Below are 25,362 nucleotides of genomic sequence, written 5' to 3' on the forward strand. Positions count from 1 at the left end.
TGGAAATATGTCGTCAGCCAGTAAAGCACGTCGATAAAAAAAGACACTGATTAAGTGAAAAATTTGCAGTGAAGGAAGTCCAACCGTCGTACCCGTTTAACATATGGTGCATATATGGTTTTAAAATAATAAAAAAACAATTTTTACGAATTAACGCAGCAAAGAGGAAATAATAACATAATAAATTTCGCTGCTGTGACAATATATACTTTGAGGAGAACATTTATTTCAGTGATTACACATTTTTTCCTCGGTTCGCAAACGTTTGTGAGCACATTTTTGAAATTTATTAATGGTAATATAACTCGTCCTTGTATGGTTACAATAGTTTTGAAGAATTTTTGTGCAATTTCTTTGGTGTTATGACAGACAACATTTTTCAACGTTTTTTTGCTTGAAATCATTTTTTTTTGTACACTAATGTTTCCGTGTAAATCAATTTGAAAACGGGCATTTTAATTTATGTGACTTTATTTTTATGAGTGTTGACGCTTTTATTGGCAAAAGTGATTAAAACGAGATCTTCGAATACCGCAAATAAACACATCTGTGTTTTACATCATGTTTTCGAAATTGCGTAAGAATGCAATATTTCCAGTGCCCTGTAAGTATTGTTGTTATTTGTAACGATTTGTTAGCTATTTTAATTTCTATATGGAGATGGTCTAGTTTCTTTGGGAATAGGAGCTTTTGATTCGTTTTAAAATTTGTTGTGCTACTGAAATACTGAAAAAATAAATATTTCAGTTTTATTTTAATGTACAGACTGATACGTTTTCTCAGTTTCTGCACTCATAACTCATGTATGCTCGTGCACAACGTTCGAAACATATAAAATATGAGTTTACACTCTCAAAACTTTCAAGTGTTCAACACAAAGTTTTCACATAAAATATACTTCTTGCGATTCTCGCTACCATCTAATATTATATATGAAAGTGTGGCAAAATAGATCATCAAATAAACTTTAAAAAAATCTTTCAATTATAATTAGGAAGAGGTAAAATCTTAAAGGTAGCACTTGGTTGATTTTAATTGCAACAAAATAGAATTAATTTTAATAAAGCAGAACGTGTCTGTCTTAATATCATCCATACATTCATAAATTTAATGACATATTTTTTGGTTGCTAACTATTGAGGACTGGAAGCTCATTAGCCTATAACCACGACAAATTAACCTGTAACATACGGCTATCCACCTGTCATCGACAACGACAACAAAAATAATGACAAGCTCTGGATTATATCGTCACTTATATAGTAAAATGTTAAAAAATTGAAGTACAAGATTTGAAATCTAGATTAAAAATACGTTTATCGATGGAAGTAATAGACCCGATAATAATACTGCTCCTTGCCGTATGTAACAGGTTAAAAAGCGCTAGAAGTTCCCTAACGAGAGTGGTTAATTCTAGTGTAAATCTCAGCCGTAACATCACATACTCTAGCCCTCAAAACATGTGTACAAGAAAAAAAAATATTTCTAGTTTAATACGAACTGTTATATTGTCTTAAATATAGTTTATATAACCTCCGAATTTAATGAGCTACTCAATAGTTGAGCTCTTGATTTTGTAATATCATTCAAGGAAGTAATATATATTGCCGTTTCCAAAAGAATACAAATTTATATAGGCTTTTACATGTAAGTCATTTATTGGACTTAGGTCTAGACATGAAGTCACTCGTAATTGCTAGGCCCCACCTTTTGGGTGGGTCAGGCTCCTTGACTGAGGTAATTATTCAATAGATTTTCCTGGAGTTTTTATAAAATTCCAATTTTTACGCATTTTTGTGAGCTTTTTCTATAAATTCCATTTTTTTTGCAAATTACTGAAAGCATTTTTTAAAAACTCCCATCATTTCGAACTCAGCGTTAAGGACATTTCAATTGATTTTCTGTCATAAGACCTTGACTTTCAGTCAAGGGAATAAATATAGCGCGAATACTGAAATACTTTGGCTCGTTCTGCTCAAGATTCCAGTGGGCTACATAACACATGTTAGAGAATACTCATTTTTTTCCTCGAATTTTCTATTTTAATTTCAATGAAGTTTGATCTTAAAGCTAGATGGAAAGGGAAATGTGCTTGGCTGGAAATGATTCTGCCAGTAACATTAAAGTTAAATTCTTTTCAAGAGTAATTAAAAATAAATAGAGTTTGCAATGAGTTGATTTTCGAAATTTTTCCTATTAAAAGAAATTATATGAAAAGTCTAACAGTAAACTGCTTATTAGAATTTAAATTAATGCAAACCACTCAACATTGAAGTATGTTTTATCTACCAGAGATCTTTTGCCATCTTTTTTTTTGTTACATTGCATCATTTGTATTTTGTTCCTAATTAAAAATGTGATAGAGATCTTGATTTGTGGTTTTATTATTATGCTTCGATCGTGTCTGTATCTTCGAGTATTCACTTCTTTTTTCCGGATGTAATGTGATACTTACATTTATATACATTTGTGCATTGTACCTGACATTTTATATAAAACACACATTTGCAGAGAATATAAGTAAACAAAAGCATAATTACTTTTAACCACATCGACTTATTGCTTGACACAACAAAAAAATAAATTCCGCTAGATTACGTTCATATTTTATATGCTTTCGATAGTCTTAACCGCTTACAGACCAGTATTATTATCGGATCTATTACTTCCATAGATCAATGTCTTTTCAATCTGGTGATTTCAAATCTTGTACTTCAATCTTTTTAGCATGCATGCTACTATAAGAGGACCATATTACCCACATTTTGTCATTATTTTTGACGTCGTTATCGATAACATTTGAATAGCCTTATGTGACACTGCTTCGTTGTCGTCGTTCTATCTAAAAAAAATCTCTGCAATAAAAAAGTCGGTTCTTAGCATTAACATAGAAAAAAGGCTTAAGGTTGGAGGCTGATGTTATAAGAATATTCCTTGTATTTCTTTTGTTAGCTTAAGACAAGAATTAGGCTTTCCTGGTGCGAGTTAAAACACATGCATCCATGTTTTATAATTTCGAGGTTTTTTTGACATATGACCTCTGACACATTACTTTTGACGTATGACCTCTGACATATGAGTGTTAATGTACGGAGCATTGCTATGGTCTAACACAAAATCTGAAGGTTGAGAACCGTCAAACAACAAGTTTTTCTAATGTTTTTGTGGCTAGATGGGAGTTTCGATAAATTTTTCCCTTTTTTCTTTGGATACCACGTTCTGAATGATCTTTCAATCCCTACAACTAAATACACTGAAAACAGTCCATTTTTGGACTTCTTCAACAGCTATAACTCAAACAAAGTTTTGAAAGCTAGTATTCCTTCTACATTAAAGTAGTTTCAAAAAGCTCAAATATGTTTTAATTTAACCTTGGTTATCCTCATCCAGGGGCGCCGACTTGTGTTTTGGTTGTTGGGTGCGAGATCTATGTACAGTGATTTTCACGATAGCGAATCTAGCAACTTAATTTAATATCAAGAGAAAGTGCAAGACCTGGTTCTCAGTGATTTGTAAATCTAACAGAGAAATATGTATTCTCCCATCGTAGTAATAATATAGTCGAGAAATGTAAAGCTAAGAACAAACTATAACAAAAGGGCGCATGAGTGCGTACAGAGGTTTTCCTTTAAGAAATTGCCTGTCTAAACCGAACCAAAAACTCTAGTTTTCCAGCAGAACGTCATAAAATAAGGCTACATTCGTCCAAATAGATAGGGTTCGCCAAAAAACTAAAATGAAGTGATCGTATTGCAATCAAGATTGAGTCAATAATGTCTAAGTCGTACTTGTAGAACATACTTCTTCATGAAAATATTACGGAATAACAACATTCACTTACTTTTGTTCAAGCCTTCTTTTGACAATCTAGCTTCATTTTAAAAAATATTTTGGTGGAAAATTTGAGTTGAAATTTCCGGTTTTTCATCTCTATTCTGGACATGTATGAAAAATTGCTCGTGTGCATGTTTTCCATTATGCAACTGTCGTCTAATGGTCGGAGTGGTTCAGGTAAAGTAAAACTTGAATCGGAATCTCATTTACCTGATCTTAACAGGGTGGCTTCCGGTTAAAGAAAATGAAACTTACCTGAAAAAATCAGGTTGGCTCGAAAGTAGTTTCAGGTTGACTTCCATTTTGACAACAAGTCAAAAAGTTAACATTTCAGGTTTTAGCTTATACTTACAAGTCGGACTCGTACCCAATCCAGGTCGCCCTCGCCCTGACCAAAAGTCCTGACATACTATTTCTTTTTCATGCTTGCTATGGGAACCGAAAGTAAAAATGTCAATTTTGAGGGGCGAAAGTAAACATTTTTCTACTTTCGGTTCCCATAGCAAGCATGAAAAACTCAATACGTCACATGGAAAAGTACTTTCGGACCTTTGTCCTTGTGACGTAAATGACTATTTCTACAAAAGTATTCTTCATAGCCTTTGTCATATTCTTCGTATGATTTTATTTTTAAACATATCGTCTGTAATATAGATGACTATTTCTGCACGTTTCTTCTCGGTTCTACATTAGGAAAGTGCTGACGTGGAACACCAAGCTAAGACAAAACTAATACAAAAACTAAAATTCCAGACAACTCACACAGAAACAATAATAATTGCTTGTGAAGGTCCGAAAAATGTCTGAAGGCTTTTTTTGTTTCAATTCAGAAACAGTGGCAATAATGTTAGTTTATTTAATTAAGAAAAATATCAAATATCTGTTGGGTGCTACGCACCCAACGCCACCTAGAAGTCGGCGCCCCTGTCTCATCAAAAATCCGCTGGCATTTTTAAGGTAAACATTACAGACCTAAATTTTTATCGAAGCTATGAGCGTCAACCTTTCTGATTTTGTTTAAGTTAACAAACAAAGGATTGGCGTCATTCCTTCCTCTTTTAAGATGTTTTTGTATGATAAGCTATCGTTATTCATATAAATTTTGAATTAAATTATTAAAATAGACAATGAATACTCATTATAAACATAATATGTGGTTATGCTTGGTGCTGTGTGTTGTGTGTAGTGCTATCAAAATACAATCAATCAAACCAGTTACGGTGGGATGAATCTTTGTCTAAATGCAACAATCCTGCTGCAATTTCCTTTGTTTTGCAATTCGTTTAATCTACTCAGGTGATGCATCTGAAATAAGTCTCAATGAAAGAATTACCCTAAGGGTCGCCTTTCATGAACACCAAACTCGTATCGATACAATCTTCGAATTTTTAATAGTTATTTTTGTTATACAAAGTATTTTGCTGTTTATAATTGAACAGTAGTCCGTGTTTAGTGCTTATAATGGTCATCCTTTTTTTCAAATAAAAACCATTGTTAACAGCAACGTTATATTCATACATAATGTTTTTACAATGAGAGCTCAAAAGACTTTTGCTCCTATAGCTTAGCGATTTCATCTTTCATCTCACCAGGCTTAGCACAGTAGTTGATGATGGAACTATTTGTCAGTGCAAAATCTATGACTGATGAAGGTGTCGTTTCATCCTAAACTTCGATGATGGTCGTCTATTTAGATGACAGGTAAATACATTGTCCAAAAAATAAACCTGGGCGATTAATTAAAAAATTTGTTTGATTTAATCGTCCAGGAGTTCCATCAACTTTTACCCCTAAAGACGGAATGATGATACAGATAAAGATGATAACAGTCTTGTTTACTTACTGAGTCGTATACCCTTTTTGTACGTACACTATGAATGTTATAGATAGTTGGATACGAAAAACTAAAGTAATTCAAAACGTGTCAAACATGCGCAAAATTTTAATGAAAATCTTTTCATTTTTTCTTTGGTTTTTTCTTTATTTTGATGATAGTTTTAAAGCCTATGAAGATAGGATAACTAATTCTAAAGAATTGCTCTCGTACGAGCGTACACCTTAGGGAAAAAATGAAAAAATATTTTTTTTCCTTATGTAAACAGTCTGGGTATGTAGAATCTACACTGTAGATGATATGAGTTATTAACACCAGAGAGACGACTCGTCCATATTATGTTGCCACTTAAGTGCTGTACAGTCTATTATATCTTTCTTTTTCAAAGGCACATGGTGTTGTTGAAGAACTAATACCTAACACCTTGTTAGTGAAAATGTTGGAAAATGTGTGATATTCGGATGTCTCTGAAACCAAAAGACGAGAACCAAAAGTGTTGTAATAGTTCATTGAAGACAAACATACAGAACTTTCGTAACAACGAAAAATAATCAGTTAGGCATGTAGGGGCTTACATCACACTGCAGGTTATAGTAATTTGCATAATTAGGAAATGAAAAGAAAAAAATATGAAAAGTTGGGTGTTCGTGTGAATTTTGTTGACCTGCTGTTGACCTACTACGGTCACGATCTTCGACCCGCATATAAAATGTACGTAATTACTCCTAAATTGTTTTATTTCTGCAAAAAGAATCGCGAAACATTTCCCACAAGTCCCAGATCAAAATAAATATCTCGAATGTGATGCACTCATGTGCTATCCAGAAAATTTTCTGATTCGGTTGTTCCAATGAATGTTCAAAGTAAATTCATTTACGTAACTACTTGTCCAACATTCAACCGCATCAGATCAGATCATAAATTTAAGTAAATAAATGGAGTATCGCAACAAGTGAGGTTCAAATGCATGTGGCTTGATCATATATGTAAGGTGTATATAGTTGCAATATAATAAACATCATGCCATAGAATGAATGTTCGCTAGATTGTTGAACGATTTATTGCGTTCTCAAAAAAAAAAAAAACGTTCTGCCAACTCTTTGAGCTTAAAGTATAATGTTCCACTGAAGACCAATATAAATAAATAATTTGATAAAAAAAGATTGATCGGTTTAATAAAAGCAATAAATAAAATTGAATTAGCAGATAATTGGGAGTAATTTTGTAAAATCAGCGCATTTGCAGTAAAGGATTTCAGTTTTCAATCTCACTCACTCATTCATGCATTGTTGTTTTTCTGATTTTTGTTTTAACTTTGTGTAGGAAAATGTGTGGGATCGATAGTGTCTGTTTTATGTTTCATAGGAAAATCTTAAGCCTTTTCTATCTAAAAAAAAAACGAATTCATCAGCAAGTTATATATTTTAATCCAAAGTCGTCAATCGATATCGATCAAAATACGAGTTTATTTGACCTTGTTAACAAATTTTTCGCGTTTTGGATTCGATAGCAAAGACTTAATAAAACGTAAATCATAATTCTTCTGTCTATTCCCATATCGCACCCTGTTATTATAGCGTTCAGTCGGGTACTTAAATCGTTTCGTGGATTTATAATCCGAAAATAATGATCACAAAAATGTTTGGATTCAGTTGAGCAACATATATATGGCGAGGTAAATTGTTAACAACATTTTTCGATGCAATCGGACAGAAAAATTGTTGAAGCTTGCATTCCAAAATTTGAATGAGTAAAGAAAAATTTGTCCAATATATCGATTTGGTCGCTTAAAGGTTTTTATTATATTTTGTTCACCTCGTGCAAATCATGTCCTAAACGAAAAATCGATTTGACCCTAACCAAAAAGGTTAATCGTCGATTCGCCGCGAATCGTGTTATTTTACAAAAATTCAAGAACACAATGGAATTTAAGAAAAAAGAAGTGTTGCGTTTTATTGGTTCGTAACGTTCTGAACCAACATATATATTCTTGTTGTCGAGACGATGAATCGAATTAAAAATAACTTTCCGATCATTCAAGAATTTACCGTCCATATGGTATGAAATGATTAAATCAAATTTAATTACAATTTCATATTGCGTGAGGTCATTCAAAGAAAAATTACATTATTATCAATGTGCTGATATATTTTTTTGATTTAAACCAAAATATATTTTCGAATCTATTGGACCACCCAGCATATAAAGAACTCATCTTGCGTCACAACTATGGTGTTTATATTGTATGTTTGGTCCGTGAGAACCAAATCGAAAATAAATTAAAAATATTTTCTTTTGTGATTTTGATCACAACTACTCTTGTATTTTTCATTTATCGTTCGATAATAAAGAAGAAAAAAAATTTGGACCTTGACCATATCCACACCCTTATTTTATACGAATGAAGCGTACGTTCAGCATTGAAATAAACTCACGTACCACTGCATCCTAAGTTCAACTATAAACTTTTTATGATTAGTATACCAAAGCCACTAAAGTGAAAATTCGGAATGGGGGCTTAAATCAAGAGAATATAATGCTAAAATACATATTGCAAGGGTGATATTCTATACAGACCGTACACTGTACGGCGTACATACCTATAAATAATTGCAAATAAACTCTATCGTAACAATATGAACAATGAACATGATCCCCATTCATAATATTTGATTTTCTGGCTTTTGTATTAAATGCCGTATGGTACGGATTCAACCGCTTTTAATTTTCCCATCAGACTTTAAAAAACTCTCTTTTCAAGCACCAACAATTACACCCAGCCTCAGCAGTGAAAATATACACAATTCAAGTTTCTTCGAATTCATCTCCATCTCGTTGCAACAATTTTACATAATCGCAAAATTACATAGTCAAAACACAAGTATTTCTTGCTAAACAAACCAACAACAAATCGAAAATCATACAAGCCCAGAACATGCATTTATTCTCAGACCATATACACATATAAATATATGCTCAAAAAAACAAGCCGCAAATATGAACATCGTTTCGTACCGAAAAGTTTTATAGAAAACAAATCAAGAACCGCATAAGACGAAAACGAAGATGTGAAAACATACTGAATACTCATTTATGTATATTTCACTCCGAAAGGCCTCCAGTCACGCATCTCACGATCTAACTATTAAAAATCCTCCTCCAATGTGAACCCTTTTTTCCTTTGATGTGCTTACCATCACCAACATCTCTATAGACATATTACTAAACACGATTTTTTTATTTTAAAAAAAGTTTCTGTATTATTACATGCCATTTATGAGAAATAACAACGATATGTTTCCAATGATCCATGCCATTTAATATAGACCTCATCATTCTTTGATTTTAGTGTGAGACTTTTCAGATTGAAATGCAAGTGTTATAGAAATGGCATAACATTTATGATTAGGCTGCAAGACATTAATGATAAGTCGGCACATATTTTTCCAGTTCTTCCTACTAGAATTCCATCGATACGATGATATGATAACGTTTTAAGTGTGTGTTCAGTCTGTGGTGAAATCGATTTCGTTCAGTGTTGAATTTACACATGGAAAACATGGATTATGGACTCGGTCTTATATGTATAACATATAAAAGCAAAGTATCAAAAAACCCTCGTCTCTTACAACCATTCAATTCCAATGGATTGCATGCACACGATGCAAAGAGTAAGGTCAAAGATCATAACTTGGCTTTCATCTACTAACTGCCACACGTAGTACTTTACCGCTCTCAGACTTCGCTCGGGCTCATTAATTTTCGTATTTTATATCTGATAAATTTCGTTCATATAATACGTCAGACTTAATCGGTATAATCAAATCATGCACTTTATGCATGGTTAATAATTTTCGAAGGTAAATTTCGTAAAATAAAAGGAATTTTTATTCCAAGATGCAGAAGAATTATTTAACAACATGCGTATATCCATCTATTAAAGGCTAAAATTCGAAGTAAATAATGAAACGAAGCGAACGTAAATTGCTTTTGTTATTTACTCGTACGGCATGGAAAAGACGTTCGATGGTACAATAATCAATAACCAATGTACCAACCAAATAACTTTGCAAACTATTTCATCTGTTATCGACAGCAAAGACTAAAATGCGTCAAGACCTCCGGTTACCGTAGTCTTGCATAACGATAAGTATGTCAAAGCGATTGTAGGCCAAGATTTTATATCAAAAATGAGATGACTTCAACAAATGAAGTAACAGATTTTTTCATTTCATCGTCAATGTTCTATTCTAAAGTAAATCAATGAAGTTGACATTGACACTGCGTTACGTAAATAAATTTCAAAGTTTCGTATTGGAAGAACTATAACCGATTGGACAAAAAAATGCAAAATGTAATTGCCCAAATGAGCTGCGGAAAAAGTTTGGAATGGTAGATTTCACGAAAAGCGCCGAGGGGATTCTCTCTCTTTCGGATTTCGTCATCCTGATTTAAATATTTTGAATATTTGACGGTAGCCAAATATTTCGGATATGCAACATATACAGCAAATTAACAATTCAACTTTCCATTACAAAAAAAAAGCTCAAAATGAAAAAATTATTTCGATTCACTGCTACACATTCTCTAACGCTAAAACGGGTGAAATTTCAACATCAGTGTAAAAAGAAAAGGAAGGAAAATTTAAAGTGCATAATGCACATAAATGCAAGTAAATATCTTGATGGAAATAGTATTCCATCAGGAATCACCACAGGCAAAAATGTAACGTTTTAGCGAAAAATCGCCGGCTTTAGCATATCGCGTTGAGTAAAAAATATATATTTTAAATGCAAAAAATACGGTTTTTGTAGCCGCAAGATATTATTATTATCTCCCCGAAGAGAATATCTCATCAAAAATGAAAAATTGTGTGCTACAAAAATGTGTTCCATTTCAAAAATAGAGACCACAATAGCATAACGTAATAGGAAAGTAAAAAAAAAGAACGACGAACGTTATATGTATGTACAAATAAGTCCACAATTACTATCCAATATTATACACATATTATGCATTTATACAAACCTATTCTGGTATAGGAACAAGAAATATAGAGTTCATGCAACATTTTTACCTCCTTCTTGTTATGCTCATCTACTGATATCTAAGCACACACATACACCATTTCATTCTTGTTTTCCGCATAAAATACGCGAAATGGGAAAAAGGTACAATTTAATACATAAATGCCTGAACACTAAACGCACCATTGGCAACGAAGGATTTTCAAAGTTGAATCACAACAATCCATCGCGTACACCATGCTAGTCAGTTGGTATCAAGACTCAATAGCGGGTGGAATAAATTTTTCTCTGCTCAAAAACTCTTGCCTCATCAACATTAAACCAACGTGCTTACATTCAGTCGTACATTCATTACGGAGTGCAGTGGTGGGTTAGTTGTTGACGATGCTGGATTAATACGCAATGTTAGCATAATATCTAAGAGTCGTAAGACGACTGTCGATCGTGATACATCAATAAAATATTAAAAAATGAGACATTTAAGCCGCGTGTGATGATGATGTGATGTATTGAATGCTTTTGAAAAGACAAGTACGTATTCGGCTTGAACGGTGGAATAATAGAAAAGTGCATGGAAAATTCGTGCCATTGATGTTCAAGTGTTCTTTGCAGTTGTTGAGCATTATTTGCAACATAAAAGCTTTACAACATATTTCATCGTACATGAATAGAATAAAAAAAGTGCTGGTGGAGGGCGGAACGGTGTATAATTTCGAATACAGTTTTTGTTCGCAATTTGTTAGTGGAATATTGAGTAGTTTATTTTGATTGCAGTATATATTCGAAAACGAACTAAGACTTTTCTGTAAGTGAGAGATCGATTGAAACATTTCGTTTCGATTGAGTGCAAGACCTTTAGTATTGTTCCAGATTCGCGAGCTAGTCATTCTATTGCAGTCGTTAGCGGTATTATACAGGAATAATTACAAGGGAATTTGTATATTATTTTTCTAAGGTACGACAATGATTATATAGAGTATTAAGTGTACGTATGTGCTTGTCCGAAATTTAAGGAGTTAGTTTCTTTGACTCGTCCAGATTGGTTCAATTTACCCTGTCAGAAACGGGAAACGTATCTCTGTATTACCATTGCATTTGTTACTTATTTTACAAGTGTTAAAGTGTTTAGCACAGAATCTTTTACTTCATTTGTTTAACCAATAATTTTACTATAGTATATATACATAGAAGACACATCAACCGTAGGTCATTGCTTACTTTTGTCGTTGTTGCTGATAACAGATGATTCACTGTTTCATAATCGCTGTTGAAAGATTTTATAATCTATCCCTAATAGTAGCAGAAGATGTAGTGTAAAACGACACAGACTTTTTTCGAATTACAAGCAAGTAAATTGCTTGTCACAATCTAAAATTGATCTATTCTCTGTACACACGAAATAATACTTGCAACAAAGCTATCTTGAAGAGCTAATCAAATAGACTCATTTACATAAAAATCGAATTCAAATTTGAATTAGATGAGCACATTGCATTTGCTCTTTCGTCTTCTTGTGCGAACCTGTGTTTGGACATTGAACTAATATGTTGGAAGATTACTTTAAAGTTATAAGGCTAAAATCCGGCATCAAAATTGAAATCTTCAAGGAAAGGCTTATATGGTTGATCAACACAATCCATTTAACAAAAATTAAGCCAAGAACAATTTTTTTTGTCAGACATGTTCAGTTAGCTCGATAAAAAAGTACCTACGACCATAACGAGTCAAACATATCTTGATGTGTCTTAGAATGTGATTCAATTCACGTGGAAAAAAACTATAATTGATTTAAATATGGTTGTATCTAACGATCATCAAAAAATATAAATTGCATGTTCTCCGTAGATACACACATGATGTTGTGGCCGTATAATATATTATACATTCCCATTTTCAGTCAATAAATTAGTAATTCAAATCTGATAAAAAAATGTACATAAATGTAATAAAAACAACCTTTTTGTAACTACCAAGAAGTGAATGTCACCACATTATTTTTGATGACTTGATTACGAAGTGAAGGTTGAAGAAGAACGGTTGTCATCACTAAAGTTGGGTAAAATTTAGATCAAGTTTCTAATATTTACGTAATTCATGGTTTGAATTTAATACCATCATAGAAACAATATTCATCCACCAGTACAACTTATTGCTACCTTCATTATAACTATTTCAATAGATTGGGAGAAAATCTTTCACTTCATTGTCTTGGTCTAGTCGCTTATTTTGTTTAATAGAGATGACAAGACTGTCTCCAAATTACTTGAAAGCTCAATTAAATTTTTCTTTTGTGTTTCTATTTTTAATCGATCTTTATTCTCAGCAAAAAAACTGTAAGATGTCACATACGGCTATTCATCTGTTATCGATAACGACGACAAAAATAATGAAATGCCCTGGGTAATATGGTCATTAATGCGTGTTAAAAAAAAATTGAAAATTGAAGCCTACGCTGAAATTGTAGCCTACATTTCTGCGTTTCGAAATTTTTGATCGCTGATATCTTTTTACGAGAGCCCTTTTCGAAAAATGTACGACCACATTTTCGAGTAAAAATATGTCAGCTTTGAATAAAAAATAAAATTGTCTGTGAAAGTTCCATTTGCTTTGAGAAAACTGTACCGATGCCCCAAATTTGCATCAAAGGTACACTTTTCTCAAAGCACATGGAACTTTCACAGACAATTTTATTTTTTATTCAAAGTTGACATATTTTTACTCGAAAATGTGGTCGTACATTTTTCAAAAAGGGCTCTCGTAAAAAGATATCAGCGATCAAAAATTTCGAAACGCAGAAATATAGGCTACAATTTCAGCGTAGGCTCGGAACCTCATAATGATGAATTGCCAAGAAAAATCGATAGTGTGAAGAGAAGAAGAGAAAAATCGCCAGAGTGTGAGGAAACGCCAAAGTGTAAAAATACGTTTTTGAAATGTCTCTACATTATCTTTCGTAAAATGATAGTGTCCTCGGGATCTTTTGTTAAAGTATGAATTCCCTAGGATCGAACAAGATGCCGTTACCTGACGTAAAATAAGAGTTTCCTTAGGATCGAACCAGGCAGCATTTCGTAACTTTTATAAAAGGATAGATTCACTAGCTTCGAACAAATAACGCCTTTTAGATAAATTTCGTAAAAGGATAAATTTCCAAGGATTTGTTTAATCACCACGAAGAATCGCCAAAGTGTGAAGAAACGCAACAAAGACAAATTTATCATTCTTTGTTTTTGCCGGCGTTTCTTCATCCCTTGCCAATTTTGTATTTTTGGCGATTCTTCATGGGAATCATGATTAATGACGGCTACGAGCTTTAGCGAAAACGAATGAGATGTTCCGATCCGAATCTGCGAGCGAACTTCCGTTTCGTTAAAAAAAACCTTTAGTTGAAATGATGATGATGAAGATTTCAAATGGACGGCTCTTGGTGTTTCTCTAATTTCGATTCTATATCCTGCAAAGCATTAGTTGAAGCTATTGCGTCCAGCAACTTTTTGATCATTCTTCAGCGACAAGTTTTTTTTCCAATGGTGCTCCGCACTTTACATCGAACTGATGCAAATTCCTTTATGAAGAGAAAACAAAACCACATTAACTTCACTATTATTCACAATTATTTTAACATTTAGATCAATTTTGCCGTTGAATTTAATGATCAAAATTTTGCTGGCCAGCATTCTAGATGAGACACATCAATAAACAAACGTCTGATACAAATCATGACAAGCACACAATATGTTTTTGAAGCCAATAGAAGCGATGATGGACGTAGGGTGGCTAAATGTACAATTATATTTTACGTTCTTTTGTATGTTGAGACGTACTGAACGCTTTCCTATATCGTTCACTGATACAAAACATCTTTTTTCAAACTCAAACGGTTTATATTGCATAAAGGTACTCTTAATTTAGAAGCCTGATGTAATAATTAAAAACCAAGAGAAAATGTAACCAAAACCAAAATTTAGTTTATCCACCCTATATCACATTTTGAAATCGTGACTGCAGCGCCGTCATTGTGACCGTTGTGTTAACTAAATTTAAATTTGTGGATTCCATTGTTGTGGGATAAAGTGTGGGTTAAATAAGATTAATACCTTTGGAAAACCCGAAATCTAAATTTCCTCGACTGTAAATAAAACATCACTCTGGGAGCTTACCACAGAAGTATAGAAACAAAAATACTTATACTACACTTAGTGAAAGGTGTAGATGTTACCGTTTCACTTACTGGTAGCACTAGTGGATAATTGTGCGAAAATGTAGAAGCCTGTAAGCTTTGCAGACATTTGCAATTTAACTTTCATTAGTGGTTTCATTCCTCGTTCGCCCATTTACTGGATCAATGAATAAGTTTGACGAAAAGTGACTCTGCTCTACACTACATACCTTCCCAATTAGTTTTCATTTTCTTTATTAAAGCAATGTACTTACTTGTCAGAAAATTAGTCAAGTTTTCTCTTGTTGTAAAAGAATAAGGAGAATTTTCTCACGTAATATTTCAGAAACGGCAAATCATTCGCTATTGACGGCAACGGCAAAGATAATAAACGATGATTTCCCATTATTGCGGCCTTTATAGCAAAATTTACTGTTAATAGTATATTACGTCCGAGGTTCCAAAGTTTTATTTTGACGAGTGGGAACTTTATGGCCCGACCAGAATGGGAGGGTTGTATTCCTAGTCGTCAAAATAAAACTTTGGAACTTTGTACGTACTATGCTTTGTGCTTCTGGTCGGTAAATGAAAAAAATTTACTCAAAAAATTGCATACGATACTATAAACAAAAGGACTAACAGATTATAGTCGATAGTATAATAACAGGTTATGATTGTATCGCGATACGCTTGTAACTTCTGGAAGGTTAACATTTCGTTGTCGAATGATAACTCCTTTAATTTGCTTGACCGCATCAATTTTAGAAGAGTTTTTAGTTGGATTGTGTTTATTTCTACTGCAAATTAGTTAACAAACTTTCTAGAATTTCTCGTAGCCAGCTTCTTTTGCACCATCGTCTAAACATTTGACCAGTAATGCAGCAGTCTCACAGCTAAATAAAAAAATGTTTGAAAAGGCAATTTAGGTGAAAAGTCGACACTGTTTATATACTTATTGTCATCAGATGACTTAGTTCCAACACATTTCTTAGATACTTCGTCACACGCTGCTAACACTGTATCATTGTCGATTCCCATTCTCATTAAATTCATAAAATCCTCTTGTTGGAAATTCCCATCCTCAGTCAACTTTAAATTAAGTGGGACATTTCAAATGATTTATAACAACGTTAGGCCTCTAACAAGCTTTCTGTTTACTCACACAATTAAATAGATGCAGCACACAAAAAGTAAAGCATTTTCCCTCAGGCGTTGCGGGTAACTTTTTATTGGCCATTCTAGCGACATCTTCATCGGATGCTCCAGTTTCGTTGATGCAACCTCCAGCCACTTGCCTTAACATATTTTCTTCTTCTTCCCCTGCCTAACATTGCGAATGAAAATTTTAAACGTAAAAGCGGTGGAAAATCTTTAACACTTACATTTACTGAAACCAACAAAATTGCAACTGCGCTAACACAGATAACACATAAAATATATTTCATTTTGCGACGCTAATAAGCAAATCGAATTCCGGCGAAGATTTAAAGCGAACTGTACTGTGCTTAACTTTGGTCCATTGTTTATATAGTTGATTTATTACCATAAAAAACAGACATCAGTTTGCAGCTACCTTCAACAACTTTGTTAAGAACATACTATAAAAAAAGTGATTAGATCAGAGAAGATATGGTACATGCAAAGTGTTAATGTGCATATATTCGCACGACATTATTTTGATCCGTGATTGCTGGTTATTAATTAACAATTAATTAACGATCTTAACAGTATCAGTGGAGTATAGTTTTGAAATAGTTATTTTCATAGCATGTGCTCAAATGTTAATTTTGCGCAACAAAATTTTATGCAGAGGAGTGAGATCCCCATTTTTATAACCGTCACTTTTGTGTCTTCTAATTATATTGTCACAAGTTCTTGGCTTGTCTTTAGCTACTGGTGCACAGTAAACCCATTTATTCCTTAAACTCTCAGCAATTATTAATAATAATCAGCAATGATGGATTTTAGGCTGGCGTCGTCTCTAGTTAACAATTTACTAACTACACGTGTATCATTATAATCAACCCTTAGTCTACCTCTATGAATCAACCTGTGAATAATATGACCCTTTATACAGTAAAATGCGAGTTAAAAAAATTGAAGTACAAGATTGGAAATCAATCGATTAAAAATACTTTGATCGATGTAAGTAACAGACCCGATAACGATACTGGTCATATGCTTGCCGCCTGTAACAGGTTAATGTTTGGACGTCAATAATTGGACTGGAAGGAAATGCAATCTCACCTTTTCGCTTTGGCCTGATGGTCCGAAAATCTTTAAATTCAGCGTAAAATTCATTCATTCATCTGTTATCGATAACGACGACAAAAATCTCTGAGTAATATTTTGCTTTATACAGTAAAATGCACATGTTAAAAAAAGTTGAAGTCCAAGATTTGAAATCAACTGATTAAAAATACTTTGATCGATGGAAGTAGTAGACGCGATAATAATACTGGTCATATGCTTATCGTCTGTATCAGGTAAAATTCCCGGCGCTGAGTTATAATTTACATAAATTCAGTATATGACCGTAATACACTTGTCGTTTATTAAGATCACAATCGAAAATCTGGTTAGTAGCGTGAGATGTACCGGAAATAATTCTTTATAATTATTGGCTAGTAATGGACATAAAATATTTCGCTGTTATCCATATTAATTTTCAGTAAATTGAGATGAGATATTGGCTATGACGCCGTTCATCATCATGTTTAAGAATTAAACTCAATTCGATTGTATCGTAGCATCATGATAAATGAAACAGCTGAAGTGGGCTGCTAATATTAAATTAATTAACGATATTGTTTTGGTGATATTATTATGGTGTCGTGTTGTCTCAGTTTTACAATGAAATTGAATGATTTTTCTGTAAATGTCTGTAGTCAGGAACAACGTTCGGCAAGTAGAGTTTTATATTTACATTATCATTATTTAGTATCTAGTTGAGGAAGAGCAATTTTGACCGTGGAAACGTTTTATTCATACCAGAAAGCCATAAAATACTCACTCAAACTACTCTCTTCGACTAATAAAAACTATTGTTTGTCGTTTCACATTTACTGAAAAATTAATTGAAAGTCATTGTAAATGCTCTAACAAAGAATTATTGTTCGGGCAGAGAGAAATCTATTCTATTCTCACCTCTTCGAGAACGTATGTATCGACAAGATAACAAGTAACCATGGCAGTGGATTTTCATTTATTTACATCATTTTATGAAATTCTGTGACGGAATTGAACTGATTCTTGCCTCTTTCTAATATCGTAATGAGGAAGATGATTACACGGAAAGAAGAGTGTTGCCTTTGGAGATGACCCAAAAATAACATACATCGTTAGGGGAAAAGTGCACCAGACGTCCCATGAGCTGCTCCAACTCCCTTTTCGGTGCTTCCCGTCCTCCTCTTTTTTTTACAGTCAAAATTTAAAAAAAAATCAAAAAAGATATTTGAAGGAAGTCTTTTTGATAAATAATTAAATTTAATGATTTGTAAGATTTATCAGTTTGGCTTTATCCACTCATTCTTTCAATTAGATTCCTATATATTAAATAAAAACAATCAAAACAAACGAAAACTACAAAATTCGGATACAAAATAATTTTGAGAATGAAAGATACTCACAATCTGGTGTTTTCGCCACAGACCTGGCGTTGAAAGATCTGTTCAAATCAGTTACAGAGCTTGGCATATGTAGATCAAATACGCTTGCCTGTTTGACATTTTTTCGTACTTCAAATTGTCGCACGAAAAAACTTCAAGAATTCACAAAGCTAATTGGAGTCCAGAGTTTGGAATTTCCGAGTTATCACGACATTCGATTTGCTCCACATTTCTATAATGTACTAAAATCTGGGATTCGGGACATACCAGCTTGTCAGAAAGTGTGGTGCTCTATTACTGATTCCGTAATTTTATTTAAGCACAGTAGTCTGATTAACTGGGACCCATTAAAAATTTTAGCATGAACATAAACATCAGCATAATCAATCTCGTTGTCGAATTTAAAAATTAGATGAAAATTATAAAGTTTTGAATTTTTAAATAAAATTTTTTTAGTTTACATCGCTCGCGTTTTGAGCTTATTACATCAACTGATTTAATAAGACACCTTTTATCAACTGGAGCGTTGAATCTAAAAAAAATTTCGCCCGCTTCGCTCGCGTTACAAATCTTAAATGAATAAAACTTTGGTTCGCTTTGCTCGCGTTTTTTAACATGTATCAGAAAGCACTTTTCTACATTGAATATGGTATACCTTATACAGTCAGTCTGGCCCTGGGTTACACTGTACCGTAAGATTTAAAAAAATAAATAAATATACGCCTTTTTCCCTTAACGTGCGTGTCCTTTCAGTTTAAAATATGAGCCTTTTTGTTAAAAGTGCACCCCAGTCGAAAATCCTTACTTTACGCTCTGCTTTGGAGTGCGAAATGGTTATTTTCCTAACGCATACTAAAATGCTTTTTTTCAGCGAATGAGAGGTTTTCAGCTCGAATCAGAGAGACGAAGTCGCAATATTTCAACACTAATTAGGAGAAAAAAAAACTTTTCCTAACTAGTGTTAAAGTATCGGTACTTCTACGCTTATTTTCACGTCATTTAGGAAAAACGTTGTTCCTAACTTATGCTAAAAGGCTTTTTTAGCGAATTCGATTCCAGCGCACTCGCTTCCAGCCCAGCATACGTTATGACAATAACTATTTTCACACTAGTCTCGGGTTGACAATCGACATCTAATGCGATAATATACCTTCATACGGTTCTGGTTGCATTAATGAGTAACTGCCGTGCATAAAAGCTTCGTCTCAGGTTATCATATATTTTCACATGCGAATAAGATGTGAATCGAGACACCATAGTTCATAGTTGAATGATAGAGGTATCGTAAACGAGTAGATGTACCTTATTTCGAATCCTTTGATTACTGTTGATTAATCCGACTCAATAGTGATGTGCAAGTGCAATGCAAGTAGTTATGTCTTTTGCAGCCAACCCTATCTCGTCAACTATGTCGTCGTGAGTGACGATTTTTGTTCTAGGAAAAACAATCCATCTGTGATCGACATCGCTGACGACAATATCTACATGAAGACCCTATCTAATACCAAGCACTGGCCAAGTATTCCAAATATTCGGGAGATGCTCGAAGGGCTCATCATTTTTTGTATGAACGAAGTGCAATAAAAGGCTTTTTACAAATTCTCTTTCTCACTAAGGGCTTTTTCGAACCATCTTATCTTCTTCTATATTTATTTCAAAACGAATATTAAACAAACGAAGTAAGGGAATTCGTACTGAAGGTGATACTAAACAAAAGAAGTAATAGATTGATGATCACCATACGCTTAGTTTACAACCAAGACATCTGGTGCTTTGTTACAACTTAAAAATTATTAAGAAGAAATCGAAAGACATATCAAAGAGAATGTCGCACTTTCGGTGATATTTTATTTATTTTAAGTTTTAAAATGACAACCTGTTCAGTCGTTCACCAAAGATCAATTTATTGTAATTTTCACTTTGGTAACGAATATATTTACGTATGGTATGGTATACAAAGTAAATAATACTATTTTTGCATATCTTAAAGACATCAAGTAATTTATTTATTGCTATTTTTCGCAAATAATCCTCCTTGGGTGGTGTGCGCTTATTGAATTACAGAAAAAAAAAGTCTTGTCAATTTTAAATCATTAAGCAGTATATTAAACAAGCGTCAATTTCTGCACAGTGTTCATATCTGTTATGTTTTAACGGATTGTAAATACCATCATGGCATATATATCCTACATATAATTTGCAAATAATTATTCATTTCTCGTAACAAGAATCAGATATAGCAGCAATGCTAATACAATATACGATCCACTCGCGTACAAATAATGTTTGTGGTTTATTTTACGGCAAATTATTTAATGTTAAACACCTCTAAACATGTCTGTTTAATTTACAATATTCCTAAACGTGACAACTTTATTGGTTTTCTGGTAAATATTTTCAAAACTTATTTATGGTAAAAAGTCCTATGTTTTTTTGCAAGATAAAAGCAATACCAATAATGATTGGTTTTTATGACAAATGAAGATTATTCTCATCGCAAATTAGCTACTTGTGGGTATTTATTATGTCCATAATAAAAAGATATTTACGAACATTTCATTTTGTTTGAAGACATTTATCGTGTACCCGCTTCGTTTAATGATATTATAGAAAGGATGTCCATTTTAAGTGTAAATATTTACTTCACAGATGTTGTACAAACTGAGGAAATTTATCAACTGATTTTGATAATAAAAACGTCTACCTACAATGTGAACTATACTATAATGTGAAAAGTAAACATCAACTATTTTAGAAAAACGATTAAAAACATTGTAACTAAATGTTGTCTCCTTCAAGACGAGCAATATTTATTACCCTTTGACAATGTAATTTACTTATAATGAGATCGGTGACACCAGTCTGTATAAATTAACAGAAAAATATATTTTTGATATTTCAGCTCCAGTAAGACCGTCAATTCCACACTGTCAAGTTCCGATTCGTACATTCCAAAGGTCTCGATCAGAGCAGCGACCATTGCCAATAATTCCTTTAGAAGCTGAACCAGTGAGACGAGAACCTACCAGACAATATTCTACGTACCACAACCGTGGACATAACCGAGTACGTGTACAATCACCGGTGAATAATAATTCATCTACTACAAGCGACAGCGACAATAATGATATTGAAAGGGACCACCTCAATTCTCATTCATTAGGTAGGTCAAGAGGTGATTCTCTATGATTTTTTTGCCACAATAATGATAACTCGTCGTCTTATCCAACAGTTAAGAATCCATTCTGTCCAGATCTCTTACATTCTTGTCCAGCCCATTTAACACAATCAACTTCACCAGCCGACCCACATCAACCAAAATCCGCACAACTGCACGAAGAGGACTATGTGGAGATCGATGAAATCCGTCAAACCGTGTCGACGTTAAGCATCGACAATAATGACCCTTTCAACACAAATTCTACCAATTTTCCAAACCGTTTTGCTGAGGGAAATGCAATATGCATAGATCCGATCGAGCCGCTGAAACAGGCAATGGGACAAAGTTTGAGCCAACGTAGGCCAAAAATTTCATTAACATGGGTTCTGCGAGGTGAACAGCAACCGGCCAATCCATCGACAATATTACATGTCGATGGCCCGGAGAATCGTACACGCGAAAAGAAAAAATTTCGGAGTAAAAGTAAAGACACTGGTGAACGTTTGTTTAGTGAAAAATATGTTACTGAAGTTGAGAAGATCGGTGACTCTGGCCTGAACAATAATGGACAACGAGTTGTTAGTGAATTGTTGTATGTCTGTAGCAAAAATACCGGTGAAAGTTCGTCAATTGATGGATACACAAGTGATCGTTGTGGTAGTCGAAATGAACGGTGTCGAAGGAGTGATAAGCCGAAGATTTCGTCGAAATTTTCGATGATCAAAAATAATTTAAATCATTTTGCGCCCGAAAAAAGTGATCATTTTAAAGATAAAACAATTGCTCTGAATGGCGAAAGTGCATCTCGCGATGGAAACCGGAGCGATGTTAATATTAATGGAGAATATATCAAACCGACGTATTCAGAACCATCGCTGTGTACTGAAGGACAGAGTCGTCGACACAGACATCGGCGAAGGAGGAATAGATCACAACGGTTTGGATACGAAATCAGAAATGTAGACGATTTTTTGTCAAAGGTACAATTTCCAGCTTAGCGATTTTGAAGACTCACATTCCGATCGAATTATGGAAATAATTCCGTCGAAGTGGAGGCTAACGTCGATTAATTCCGTTTCAGTGCTCCTTGTCATCACCAGGGAACATTCCTGTCGTTTTGTCATCATCGAGCACTTTATACCAGACAAAGCCCGGTGGATATCAAATCGAAATCCCATTACCATTGGGGATGGTTGTGAATGCAGTTTTCAAAAATCAAAACTGGTTGTATGTTCAAACACCACATGCAGAAGAGGGATATGTGTGCTACAAATACATCATGCCGTTGGGGATAATACCGCATATGAGGTGATTTACAGATATTCTCTTTCACGACATCGACAACTAATTTCAAGAATTTTTCAGATCAACATCAACGGTTAAGCCTCCGTGCTGGGAGACAAGTGGATTCCCGAAACCATGTGGTAATATGACTGACAGTGAAAAAGAGATTCGATTACGCGGTGGAACCAGAAGTGAAGGTGCTCGTACTCCGCGGCTACGCCGAACTACTAAGCAGTGTGGCGAGAAGAATGTCGATCTACTGTATTTAAGAGCAGCCAGTCAGCCCAAGCTTCAGGAAAAGTCTTATGCCCAACTCAAATCAACCAGTAAAATGTGCAAATCAGCGACTGCATCCTCGGAGAAACCTAATGACGATTATGTGTTACTGCAACACAAAAAGCCGCCAATCTATCCGCAAAATAATATCAAACCAATTATCAACACACGAAACAGCACAAGATCTCTCCGGCAAACATTATTGGCCGTGACAGAGAATTTTGTTTCCACAGCTATATCAGTAAAGAAAGGAGATGTGGTCACATTGTTGGCTTGCAAGCAAATACAAGATAAGCGGTTGCAACAACCGATTCAATGGTTCTTTGTTAGGTCCAGAGACGGACAGGAAGGATTTATTCCGGCTGAAGTTGCTGGTCACGGATTCTTATAGTTGTTTTTTTTTACCAAAAAGAAGTATTACATTTAATTAACGCATGCACGAATATAACGAGTTATTTATAGGTGTTGTTAGAAAGTTTTTGCTAATAAAGTCTCGGATTAACTGAATTCCACAAATTGTAGAAATAATAAATTAATTTAATTTAACGTTGTTTTATTGCTCAGCAAGTCTGAATTGTTTGTAAATGGTCGACTGAACTGTATGTTTCTAAACATGATTCTACTACAGTGCTATTAATAATAATGCAAAAAACCGTTGTGAAGAAAAACTAAAACTTGCGTCGTTCAGTTCCTGAAACTGCAGTAAAAAGTAACACGATATCCATGCGTGAGCAGTTAGTGTTTTTTAGATGATATAAGATCGCCAATAATTTGGTACATACCTATGCTAGATGTGTATGAAATAAAATCCATCCACCACCAACAACTGCTATGTGATCTATCTGTCGCTAGTATAAAAACAAGGTAATGTATTACGTTGCGTTGGTTGTTGCTTGCACATTTATTATTTTGGCAAGTGTTAGGTGAAGTAACCTGATAAGGTAGACGCAGAGCCGTAGCTACATGGGAGCAAAGGTGAGCTGAGCTCACCATTAAAACTCTGAATCTCACTCTGAGAAAGTTTATTTACTCACAGAGCTAATACAGACTTATATTTCTGCTATATCTTTTATGAATTTTCGCCTATGCTGCAGTTCCCAATTACCTTCTTTCTTCTACATCACATGTAAGCCAGAGTGCCATGTTGATTCAAAAGCCCTTTTTTCTTCTCAGGAGTAAAGAGCAATCTTAGTAAAGATTACAGACAAATGGCTGTGACCCAGTGACAGTTTTTTCACAAAAAAATATCACGTCCATATCTAGCTGTTACCACTCTCCCTCTCCCTTCCTCTGATTTTTCTCATTTCGTACGATATTTAAAATGACAAAACCCTTGCAGAAATCAAGAAGAACAGCTCAGATACGTAGGTGGGATTTTTACGTGTGCAAAACAGTAAGAGAGGTCCTTAGCATATCCTCCGTTTTGCGACTTTAACGACCCTGGGAACTTCTTTAATTTTTTTTTTTATTTTAAATGTCAAACGTGGTAGGCACTCATACTTCTAGAGCATTCTTAAGCATTAATAGTAGATTACTACACCAGGGAAGTAATTTTTGATATCTCGTATCCAGATGAGTAAAAGTATTAGAGGTCTTCAGGCCGAGATATTTTTACACATCGTGATACGAGATATCAAATTATTTCCAGTGTGCAGTATGCTATTTTACTTTACTAGCTAAGTAAATGGCTTTCTTCATAGAGGGAATGGCCGTATTACCTCCCTAGTACAGCAAAACAATACAACACTTCAGATCAATGTTAATTCCCTTGAAGAAATTTATGGGAGCTGAGCTCACCCTGAAAATATGCTGTAGTAATGGCACTTGTAAACGGAGTAACAAGAACGTCATATCGGATTTTCAATAGTTATTTGAAAATTCTTCTACTTGCAGCACTCTGCGAAAATGAAATTTCCACGAGTGGAACACCGTTGACACGTGCTATCATTTTCACAGGGCTTCGCACGTAATTGTTTGGAAATTGTTATTTTGCCACGAGGGATTATAGCCCTTGCCTTCGGCTAAGGCTACAAACCTCCCTCTCGGCAAAATAAAAATCTCCAAAGAAGGATGTGACGTACTATTCATACCATCAGATTCAGTGATAGTGGTAGTGCCTATATTCACGAATATATTTCCATGATTTTCTCAAATTTTCACGATTTTCTCAAATTTTCGTG

At 34.1% G+C, this 25,362-nt stretch overlaps 2 protein-coding genes across 2 annotated transcripts; one reads left to right on the top strand and one right to left on the bottom strand.

Moving 5' to 3' along the window:
* Positions 1–420: 420 nt before the first annotated feature.
* LOC119076222 lies at positions 421–23,708 on the top strand. The gene is made up of 5 exons (XM_037182880.1): positions 421–604; positions 21,365–21,625; positions 21,695–22,602; positions 22,704–22,930; positions 22,988–23,708. The coding sequence occupies exons 1-5, from the start codon at positions 562–564 to the stop codon at positions 23,571–23,573; spliced, it is 2,025 nt and encodes a 674-aa protein (XP_037038775.1). The 5' UTR covers positions 421–561; the 3' UTR covers positions 23,574–23,708.
* LOC119078064 (general odorant-binding protein 69a-like) lies at positions 15,625–16,370 on the bottom strand. Its single transcript, XM_037185505.1, has 4 exons — positions 16,237–16,370; positions 16,017–16,178; positions 15,807–15,943; positions 15,625–15,747 (listed from the first exon to the last, which is right to left on the bottom strand). The coding sequence occupies exons 1-4, from the start codon at positions 16,297–16,299 to the stop codon at positions 15,675–15,677; spliced, it is 435 nt and encodes a 144-aa protein (XP_037041400.1). The 5' UTR covers positions 16,300–16,370; the 3' UTR covers positions 15,625–15,674.
* Positions 23,709–25,362: the final 1,654 nt, after the last annotated feature.

The sequence above is a fragment of the Bradysia coprophila genome, chromosome III (assembly GCF_014529535.1).
Source record: "Bradysia coprophila strain Holo2 chromosome III, BU_Bcop_v1, whole genome shotgun sequence".
Taxonomy (NCBI): domain Eukaryota; kingdom Metazoa; phylum Arthropoda; class Insecta; order Diptera; family Sciaridae; genus Bradysia; species Bradysia coprophila.